The sequence below is a fragment of the Erinaceus europaeus genome, chromosome 9, assembly GCF_950295315.1.
Source record: "Erinaceus europaeus chromosome 9, mEriEur2.1, whole genome shotgun sequence".
In the NCBI taxonomy this organism is placed as follows: domain Eukaryota; kingdom Metazoa; phylum Chordata; class Mammalia; order Eulipotyphla; family Erinaceidae; genus Erinaceus; species Erinaceus europaeus.
In genome coordinates, this window is record NC_080170.1 from 35,749,695 (window position 1) to 35,760,956 (window position 11,262).

The 11,262-nt window shown below is 47.5% G+C and overlaps 1 protein-coding gene across 2 annotated transcripts in view; it reads right to left on the reverse strand.

The window, feature by feature from the left end:
- The window catches only part of ARHGEF26 (Rho guanine nucleotide exchange factor 26), a 141,113-nt gene extending 131,267 nt beyond the window's left edge, over positions 1-9,846 (reverse strand). For both annotated transcript variants that reach the window (XM_007521091.3, XM_060197621.1), the window contains exons 1-3: positions 8,766-9,846; positions 7,369-7,408; positions 2,071-2,216 (exon numbers count right to left, since the gene is read on the reverse strand). In XM_007521091.3, coding sequence (XP_007521153.2) covers positions 2,071-2,216; positions 7,369-7,408; positions 8,766-9,836 — 1,257 coding nt within the window. In that variant the 5' untranslated portion in view covers positions 9,837-9,846. The remainder of the gene's footprint in view (positions 1-2,070; positions 2,217-7,368; positions 7,409-8,765) is intronic.
- Positions 9,847-11,262: the final 1,416 nt, after the last annotated feature.

Consider the following 11,262-nt stretch of genomic DNA (forward strand, 5'->3'; position numbering starts at 1 on the left):
ATAGAAAGTTGATCCAAACTCAATAGTAGCTGCTCAGTTTCATAAGAATGCACTACGCAGCTCTCCCCTGCATCCACCACTCACACACACTTATTCACAGGATTAGCCTTCCACTGTGCTGTGAGCATTTTAGCCTAAGCATCTTATGAAAGGTGCCATGCCTTGCTGATACCGGGCATGAACAGATTCTCTAAGAACACAATGAGGTGGGGGTGGGAGAGGTGAGAGAGTGAAAGGGAGACAGGGAAAAAGAATTTGATGTCTAGGATTCTGAATTAGTTCAGGGTAAAAGGAGGAGGGGGAATCAGAAGTCATCTACCATCAACAAGCACATTCAGCCTGGACCGGAAGTCACTCCCACCACCAACACACACATTCAGCTTGAACAGGAAGTTGTCCCCACCCGTTTATGTGGTTAACACACTGAATGCCAACAAAGACAACTTCATTACAACCTATATAAGGCTCATCTCAGCCTTCAAGAGATCTTCTCTGTCTCCATCCTGACCCACGAGGTATCCTAATCTGTTTTTGATGTGAGGTTCCCACCCCTAAAGCCAGCACAGAATTTTACCAGTCAGTGCACCAGATGCCTACCACGGTGGAGTGAAACTCATCAGTTTACCCAGCATCACACAAGGCTATTTGTTAAGCCAAGAAGGAAAGAAATTAGAGCGGAGATTGAGCCGTAGTGCACAGGTTAAGTACACATAGTACAAAGTGCAAGGATCCCAGTTCTAGCCCCTGGTTCCCCACCTGCAGGCGGTTGCTTCACAAGTGGTGAAGCAGGTCTGCAGGTATCTCTCTTTCTCTCCCCCTTCTCTATCTCCCCTTCCCTCTCAATTTCTCTCTGTCCTATCCAATTAAAAAAAAAAAATGGGAAAAAACGGCTACCAGGAGTGGCGGATTGGTAGTGCCGTCGCTGGGCCCCAGCAAAAACTCTGGAGGCAACAAAGGAAGGAAGGGAGGGAAGGAGGGAGGGAAGGAGAGAGGGAAGGAGGAATTAGAGCTAGAAAAAAAAAAGTTTGATGCAAAGAATAGAAGTCAGGGGCCAGACGGTGGCGCACCTGGTTAACTGCTCACATGACAGTAGTAAGAACCCAGGTTCAAGCCCCTGGTCCTCACCTACAGGGGAAAAGCTTCTTAAGTGATGAAGCAGGACTGCAAAAGTGTCTCTCTGCTTCCCTCTCTACTTGCCCTCCCCTCTCAGTTTCTCTGTCTCTGCCCAATAATAAATAAACAAATAAATGATTAAAAAAGCAATGAACAGAAGTCACACAATAACAAATACACAGTGAGAGACAGAACAGGCAGGCACCACTCATTAACCTTGAATGTGTCTGTATCAAACAAAATTTTCAAAGAAGTATAAGCCCCTTGTTGTACATAAATAAATACACATACACAGAAGTATATATACTCATAATGATGAGAAAGTTCAGAATATATTCAGCTGCCATGACATACACACAGTATTTAAAACAAAACCACAGAAGATACTGAGTCAGAAGAGTTTCCAGACTCCATAGAACATTTGTCAAAAGACAACTTATTTTACCAAAACCTAATTTTCCTGATCAGAAATGTCTAGGTTCAGGAGACTGGCGGTAAGGTAATGCAGCGGGTTAAGCGCAGGTGGTGCAAAGCGCAAGGACTGGCATAAGGAGCTCAGTTCAAGCCCCCGGCTCCCAACCTGCAGGGCAGTCGCTTCACAGGTGGTGAAGCAGGTCTGCAGGTGTCTATCTTTCTCTCCCCCTCTCTGTCTTCCCCTCCTCTCTCCATTTCTCTGTCCTATCCAACAACAACATCAATAATAACAACAATAGTAACTACAACAGTAAAACAAGGGCAACAAAAGGGAATAAATATTTTTTTTAAATGTCTAGGTTCGTGTTCTCTCAGTAGCATCAACTAAATTTTAAGAAAATATTTCCCAATCTAAAAGGAAGCGTCTTTCTCCATAAGGCTACAGGTTCTTTGGTAGGCAAGAAGAAAATCATATGCCAGCATTGTCTCTACACTCAATGGAAAGTTTTCACCAAAGCAGACAGCAAAGAAAAGACAACTCACCGCTGAGAGCTGGCTCCACGTGGACCTCAGTGGCTTATGGTGAACCACAATTTTCTCATCTGATTTTTGTTCTCTGGGCTCCGACTCTTCATCAGAGTCAATGTCCAAAGCCTTTTCTTTGTAGTTCTGATATAGGACGGCATTTTCTGCAAGGAAAACAAACCTTACATGTCACTCATCGACCTCACCCATTCTGCTACTTGCTCTAAACAAACGTGTATTTTATACAATACTGACCTCCTATTCAACCAATAAAGAGAGAAATGGATTGATACATGGAAGAGTAATTCTCCAAAAGTGATGATCTCAGTTACAAGGCTCTACAGTAGACTCACATGCAGCTGAAATCAACAAGCAGTTTCCAAGTCCCCGCACAACTCATGAAGATGTGTCACTTATTAAGTCACTGCTGTTTGGGCTACTTTGAATTCACACCCTACCTTCCTCTGATATCTGCCACCAGCCATTATGTAGTTAACAAACACATGTACAATCAGCCAAGAATAGAAAATAAAAGACACGTGGCCCAGGAGATGGCGCAATGGATAAATCATTGGACTCTCAAACATAAGGTCCAGAGTTCAATCCCCGGCAGCATATGTATCAGTGATGTCTGGTTCTTTCTCTCCTCCTATCTTTCCTCCTTAATAAGTAAAATATTTAAAATAAATACACGTTATACCATCATAAACTCAAAAATTACTGGGGGGGGGGAAAGTCAAAGTCATTCATTTATCTATTCATGTCACAGCTATCCAGAAAATGCCCACCAAGCGCTAGCACCTGGCCAACACTAGCATTACAACAATGAGAAAAAGATTTAAAAGTCAGTCTTCCTGGAGCTGACATCCTAATGGAGAGAATAATAACGACAACACAAGTTACTTTCATAATATGTCAGAGGCTGATAGAAGTCACTGAGAAAAAAATGAGACAGGGAAAGGGGTTATGTGTATTTTAAGTAAGATGGCTGAGGGAGGTCTCACTGATGATGTTTAAGAAAAGACCTAAAAGTAAAGCACTTACTTAGCTGGGAGAAACCATTCTGTCAGGAAGAACAGCAAGTGCAAAGGCCTTAGGACAGAGGTAGGCTTGGTAAGTCTTATGTTACAAGGAGCAGTAAGAAGGCCTCTCTGTGCATGGAATAGAATGAGAAAGGGCACAAGGTAAGGGAATAGAGCGCAAGATCGGGTAGGCCTTGTCACAATGCCACTGAAAAAACTCTGTTTCTAACTCCAAGTGATATGACAAGTCCTTGTAGGGCTAAGAACACAATGATCTTGCCAAGTACAGACCCACAGAGGGGCTGGTCTACATACAGGGGCTATGAGAACATGCTGGCAGGCTGTGATCCAATTTAGGAGTAAGGGGAGGTCTAACAAGGGCAGTCTCAGGCCTGAAAGATGAGAAATTACAGAGCTGGGCTGGGAAGATAGTGAGATGGTTATGCAAGACTTTCACACCTAAGGCTCTGGGCTCCCAGGTTCAATCCCCTGCTCCATCATAAGTCAGAGCTGAGCAGTGCTCTGGTAAAATAAATAAATAAACAAATAAGCAAATAAATAAATAGAAGCCCGGCAGCAGCACACAGGGATAATATGAAGCATAAGGATCAGCACAAGGATCACAGTTAGAGGCCCCAACTCCCCATCTGCAGTGGGGGACACTTCAAGAGAGGTGAAACAGGTCTACAGGTATCTCTCTCTCCCCCTCTCTACCTTCCCCCTCCTCACTTTCTCTCTGTCCTCTGCAATTTAAAAGAAATGGAAAAAATAGCCTCCAGGAACAGTAGGTTCATAATGGTAGCACCGAGCCCCACCAATAATCCTGGAGGCAAGATAATAAATAAATAAGTAAATAAATAAAATTTCTAATTATATTATTTATTTATTTATTTATGATTGTAGAGACAGAGAGAAATTAAGAGAAAAGGAGGAAGGAAAGAGGGAAAGAGACAGAGAGACCTCAGCCCTGCTTCACCACTTAGGAAGCTTTCCCCCTACAGGTAGGAACCAGGGGCTTGAACCTACCTAGGTCTTTGGTCATTGTAATGTGTGCACTCAACCAGGTGTGCCACCGCCTGGCCCCTCAGGAATTTTTTTTCTTTTTAATAACAGAGAAAAGTTGCCGAGCTAAAGGGAAAAGCAATGCAAAAGCCTTGGCCAAGAGGAATCTTTTCACCTGTGTAGAAAAAAAAAAAAAAAACAGGCCTAGATCTAGTGAGCCAGTGGATTAAAGGGTGGAGAGTGAATTTGGAGAGATCAGCCAGAGTCCAAAGCAACAGTGCGCAGACACAAACACCTGAATTTTGGAGCCAGGTGGTGGCACACCTGTTTAAGCACAGGCATTACAGTGTCAAGTCCCTGGTCCCCACCTGCAGGGGAAAGCTTCACAAGTGGTATAGTAGGGCTACAGGTGTCTCTCTTCCTCTCTATCTCCCCCTCCCCATTCAAGTTCTCTCTGTCTCTATCCAATACTATATAGGGAATTAAAAAAAAAACTGAATTATATCCCAAGTACAAAAGGTGGAAGTTTCTCTCACATTGTTAAGTGTGAATCCAATGGAAGAAAAGATACGATTGGAAGAGCAAAAAACGTTGGCTGCTTGGGCAGTGAATCAGGAAGTTATTATGGGCCAAAGGGACAGTTCATTGGGTAGAGTGCCTCCACAGACACGCCCACAACCCAGACTGCAGCTCTGACCCCAAAGGGGAAGAGCTATGGCAATGGAGGAAGCCTCAGTGCTATGATGTCTTTCCCTCTTTGTATCTATCTGAAAGAAAAAAAAATGGCCCAAAGAGATGAAATTGTACATACCCAATGCCCTGATTCCACAAAAAAATTAAACAAAAAAAAAAAAAAAAGGGAATTTGGACTATGTGGCTTAGAAAGGGTTGGACATAGACCTGGCCTATGGGTGCCTCAACAAGGAGGGAGGGGAAAGGAACACCCCAAGAGATTCAACCCTGGTGGAGAAGATTCTGAATTTGGTTTGAGACCTGAAGCATTTGAAATGCCTTTCCCATGCACTCACACAAGCAAACACTTGTCCCTTCCCTCATCAGCCACTGCATGTTGGGCGTGCACAATGACCAAGGAAACACTAATACAAGAGTCCCTGCAAGATGGTCTGTGCATTTACTGTTCTGTGTAGAAGGCAGTGTGAATGGTGAGGCAGAAACTTGGGTGGAGGGTAGATAGCATAATGGTTATGCAAAGGGACTCTCATGCTGGAGGCTCCAAAGTCCCAGATTCAATCCCATGTACCACCATAAACCAGAGCTGAGTAGTGCTTTGGTAAAAATAATAATAAATAAATAAATAAATAAATTTTTAAAAGAAAGAAACTGAACCTCATACCCTCCAGCCCCCACTGCCCTGTAAAGGACTCCATGACTGGCAAAGTCTATGCAGACACCAATGATATGGTCTGTCATTCATTCTCTCAGCACATTAGCGGTGTCATCAACCTCAGAGTATACATGACAAAACCGAGCTTGGAGGTTCAGATGCTCCAGCAACATCATTCAACTGAGGAACAAAAGGAATGGGACAGGAACCCAGGCTTGTGGCTCCAGGGTCCCCAATTCTCACAGCCCCACCACCTGCTTCCTAAGTCATATTTCTGTTATTAACTATAAGAATCCTTCAGTCTTCATGTGCATGCATGTGAAAAAGAGTGCCTGGGTTCTCCTATATGAGAAGAGGAAATACAGGGGAATGGCTCCTTATTAAAGGAAACAACTCAGTTATATGAAGGTCAGTTCTTGGAAGGAAGGGAGGAAGGAAGGAAGGAAGGAAGGAAGGAAGAAAAAAAAGAAAGAAAAAGGAGGAAAGGAAGGAAGAAAGAGGAGCAAAAGAAAAGAAAACTAAACTCCTCTGAGGCATAGGTCAATGTCAAAATCCAGAAGATGTAGAACTTGCCAGTAGATATTACATTAGGTAGATGCTCTGTTCACTTCCCAGTCATAAAATGACAGATCTCTGTCCCAGTGCTGTCTGAGACAACTGGTTAAATTACCAAACCTCTCAGATCCTATAGTTTCCCAAGTTGTCAAGGAGGTAAACTTATCCCAGCAAGCTCAAATACTGTGTCTATATTCTCCACAAAACTGTTTCTGAAGATCGGTGCAATTAATGCATTTGCACAAAATGTCGTATTGAAAATGCTCCAATAGGAATTTATTTCTTGTAAGAATTACACAGGGATATGTTTGGCAATCACCCAGGAATGAGTGTGTGTGTGTGTGTGTGTGTGTGTGTATTGTTTTATACGGGGTGATGTTACATTAGACTTACTTATAGAGGGACAATATATCTTCCTTCATTTTTACTTAAAGGTTGTAAAATGTGAGCAAGTCAAATAATGATGAAAAGCAATTGTCCACACCATTACCACTAGCCCTTCAGCCCTAGCACTGGGAGTTGGTGGGGAGGATGGAAGGAGGGCTGCTCCTGGATGCCCTTTCAGGGGGATGACACTTGACCCAACTATTTACAGAAAGCCTGCTAATCTGATTAGAGTTTGAACACCTGGTGAAGGCTGCTTTGTTTTTGAGTTCCTTGACAAGAAGAAGAAGAAGAAGAAGGAGGAGGAGGAGGAGGAGGAGAAGAAAAAAAAAAAAAACTATTATATAGGTTACAGATTCATAGGACCTTCCTGTTAGTCAGGAGACTTAAGTGTTGTCCCCAAACTGAAACTTGATAAAGAAACAGAAAGTCCAAAATAATACTAAAATACAGAAATCTGGGAGAGCATATGTTAAAGGAAATATGACTTGGGATCTAAATGTCAAACTCTTGCTCAATTTTTTCTTTCCTTTTATGGGAGGGGATCTAGGGGGATGGACTCTGGGTAGAAAACAATAAATTAAAAATCACAGGACATTTTTTTTCCCCAGAGCCTATAGCTCTGGTTTATGGTGGTGCAGGGGACTGAACCTGGGACTTTGGAACCTCAGGCATGAGAGCCTCTTTTCATAACCATTATGATATGCTATCTACTCCCACCCCCCCCCCCGCAAAAAAAAATCACAGGTCATTACAGTCTGACAAAGTTAAATTCTTACAAAGATATCACTAATTTTACTCACTGTTGGTATTACTCAGTGAAAAGTTAGCCTCATAGGAATCCTTGAATTGTTAAATTTGAGAAGAAGTTGGGTTTGGGTTTTTGTTTCTTTTCTTTTTTTTTTTTTTCTTCATCTTAAGTATTTTTGTTACTGTACTTGAATTTCAACTTTTAATTGATATTCCACATTGAAACAGCAATAAAAGTCTGGGAAATTATATGCTTACCTTCTCCATCAAATGTTCCTTGCCCTTTCAGCACTTTTTTCTAAGAAATAAGCAAAAAAAGGAAAAAGCAAACCATGTATGAATAAGTCAAAGAGCAAGTACAGCTATTTTAAGCAAAAGTACTTTTTTTGTTGTAGTTACATTAAATCTCCAACATTTCCAAAAACGTACAGCAGATGGTCCCTAGAAAATTTCACTCCTAAGACTACTTTAAGTCACTAAAACAGCGAACTAGAATATACAGTGTTCCCCACACCCCATCAAAATGGTTGAGAATCCTCAAATGGCCTGCTCACTCATTTCACTACCTGTGCTCCAGCGTCATCATTCAACTGAACTTTGCTATACATGCAGGGTTGAGGGGGGTGGAGTTGGGGTGGAGGTAGCAGGGCGGATAATACTCAAAATGTGTCATTTGTCTTTAAGGCCCATACACTCTCAAATAAAATAGGCTCGCTTGTGTAGTACATATATGCCATTTATATCGACTGGTTCCACTTCTGATTAATCCAGAAAAGATGTGATGGCTAAGAGGAAGCTCTGCCCCTTGCTCTGAGTGAGTTGGGTCCTGTTTGGGGACTTGGGGGTGGGTGGGAGGGCACACACTCCAAACCCCACTCTCCGGGTTACCCTATTTCTCTCTGTTCCGTTTGATAATGTTTTCAGAAATGCAGCTCCCTACCCTAGAGCAGAAGCCAATGCTACCCAGCTCATTTGTTAAACCCACTTCAGGCTGTATGTAGAAAAAATACAACCAAAGGAGGGAGGCTTGACAGAAATAAAGAAGTAAGTCACTAAAAACAAACAAACAAGAAAAAAAAAAAAGATAGCAGACACAATGTCTTGGGTGGGTCTGTTAATTAATTTTGAAGTGGTATTTCCTATATGATCAACCCTCAAAATAAACCATTTAAAATGCTTTGGACCACCATTTGAAGTGAAATAAACAACGTAAATAAATCATTGACATAAGTCATGTAAGTAACCAACAGGATGGAAATTCTTATCTTGGCATCTTGCTGAAATCAGCTAACACTGAATCGCACCTCTGCACAGGCGCAGACCCCAACATGAGCTGCATGCACCTCCTTTTCAGCTGCCTGAGTACAGTGCTGAAGAATTACGCAATTCTAAACCTAAATTTGCTCCCGATTTTTCCCTCCCATCCCAACCAATCCCATTTTGCCTGAGCTTAGAAAGTTTCACTTGGTCCCAGAAAGCCACAAGAATTTGGGGCTGGTAAGTAGCCAAGCCTCAGAGGTGCACAGGTTTGAGGCACAAACACAAATAAAAAAAGGAGCCAGCCACCTCCATGGCCACTTCCGTCGGCCACTTAGCGTCCTCAGTGTCCCCTCTCTCCCATCTGGGGGTTTCAGGAGTGAAATGCCCGCTCTTACCTTTATCCTGCCCAGACTGGAAAACTTCTCCCGGTCTTCCATCACCACTTTGAGCACCGGCTGCGACATCCTGTTCTTCTTTTTGGAGGCGGCGGGACTGTCAAATTCGAAACCGCTGACCACAGCCCGGCGGTAGGACGTGGAGCGCAGGCCTCGGCGCAGGGAGCCCGGGCTGTCCACCTCGTTCTCTGCCTCAGTCTCGTCCTCCGCGGGGCTCAGGGGCGCCCCAAGCCCCTCCACCATGCTGCGCACCTTGAGCAATCTCCGGTGGGGCTCGTTGCCCTGGCTGTTTTTACTGACTTTAATTTCCGAGGCCAGGCTTTTGGGGATGATCTGCTGCTTGCCCACTTTCAGGGCGGCGGCGCTGTGGGTGCTCAGGACCACCGCTGAGGGGTCCGAGGAGTCCTTGTCCTGGGGGTGCAGCCTTGGCAGGGGAGCCTTGGGTTCCGAAGAAGACCTTTTCTGGAGCGCGGGGGAGAGCGTCGAAGGTCCCCGGGAGTGGTCCTTAGCTGGCTGGCCGGGTGTGGAACCCAGACCGCAGGAGGCTGGGGAGCCCGGGGCAAGGCCATTTGCAGCTGGCGAGGGCAGGGGGCTGGGGGTACCATGGGCGAGGGTCCGCTCGGAGCTGCAGGGGGGCGGCGCGCTGCAAGTCCGCGGGGAGCGCAAGCGCTGCGGCGCAGGCAAGCTCTCCAGGCCATTGGCCGGAGGAGCAGAGGGGTTGCCCGACGGCGCCCTGGGGACCTGGGGCGACAGGGGTCGAAGGAGCCGAGGAGAAACAGCCCTGAAGTCCCGGGAGCCTGTCCTCCCATTGGGGAGCCCCTTCCTGTGCGCACACAGCAGCTGGGGAGGACTCCTTCGCGCCGTCCTGCCGTCCGGGGCGGGGGGCGGCGGCCCAGGCAACACACTCGGATCGTCGACCGGGAAGTCGGTGATCAGCAACCCGCTTGGGCTCTGGTAGGACTGGGGCCTCGGCTTCCCCCGGCCCAGCAGCTGGGGCTCGGGGGTCGCCCGCCTGCGCCACAAAGGAGCCAAACTGTTGCTGGCAAAGTCCACTTCGCTCTCGCCGTCCATAGTGGGACCTCAGGGTCTGGCCCGAGGGAAAAGAATTTCCCCCCTTTCTCCCCACTACCTCCCCCCCCCCCAAGTTATTCCGGCCTGGAGAGGAAAGCAGTCATGGAAATCCGTCTGCGGGCAAGCCGGTAAGGTGCAGGGCCCCGCGGCCACCGCTGCAGAGCGGACACACTGCGGCCACTCCCCCGCCTGGCGCGGGAGCTCAGCCGCCCGGCTCGGGACCGAGACCCGAACTGTGGCCGCAGAGGACCAGCCGCCCCCGCCGATCCGGGACGCCGCGAGCACCGAACCCAGAGCCCCCGGGTCGGGCCGCTGCTGCACAGCACGACTCCCGCCCAGGTCAGCTCTCTAGGGCAGCTCGCCGCCAGACGCGCCCCTCCGCCGCCATGCAACCCACCGCCCCCGCCGTGAGATCCTCGGATGCACCAGCGACCTCGCTGCCAGGAGAATTTACCTTCGAAGTTCGGCGGAGCCCGGGCTGGGAGTGCCCAACACCCCGTGGGTGGCCCGGGGTCCCGGAGCGCAGCGCCGTGGCGGGAGTTGTGCAGAGCGCGGCGGCCCCAGCAGGCAAAGGCCCCGCCCCCCAGTCTGGCCCCGCCCCATCGCGGCCCCCCACTCCAGCCTCGCCCCATGCGGGCTCCGCCCATTGGTGCGGGTCCGGCCCCCAAGTCTGAGCCCCCTCCCCCCCTGCGCTGGCACCGCCCATCGAGACTCTGTCGCCGCCTCCCAGACTCGCTGCCTTGGCGCCGGAGAGCTTGGGAGTGTTGGCGGGTCTCACGCCAGGGCTGGTGCCGAGCGCCGGGCTCCCGCAGGGACGCTCAATGCAGGCCCCGCGGTGTGGCTGCGGGGGCGCGGCGTGTGCAAACGAGGTGCCACCGACCCAATCTGGGTGCCTGGGCGCTCTGCGGGACAAGGTCGGGGTTCAGAAAGCGGCAGGATGAAGAGGAAGGAGTGAATAGATCGGATGCTGAAAGCCAGTGGCTTCTCGTCATTGGGGAGATGGGGGAAGGGGTTTTCCAAAACCAACCCGACAGCCTTGCCCCTCTGAACAAAATTACCCTGCACTATAGACTAAACAGTTTCGGAGCGTGTGTACGCAGGCAGCGCAATAGGGGACCTGGGAGGGAGTTTTCACTTAATCATCTTTGGGACTCATATATTTTTAATCGTGAATGCTACCTATTAAAAATAAATGCAGCTTAAATTATAAAGAAAGTGGTTTCCAATCATAGGAGGAATAAAATTCAAAATCCTGTGTGACTTCTAGGCCCAGGATGAACCTACCTGTGCGGCCGGTTTTTCCCGCCTCACTTCTCCTCCTTAATTCTTGGGCCACGCCCACTTATGTTTAACAGCCTCAGAACTTTCCTTTGTGTTGCTTTTGACCCCTGACCGCCTCTTTGATCTGAGGACTCCCCAGACACTT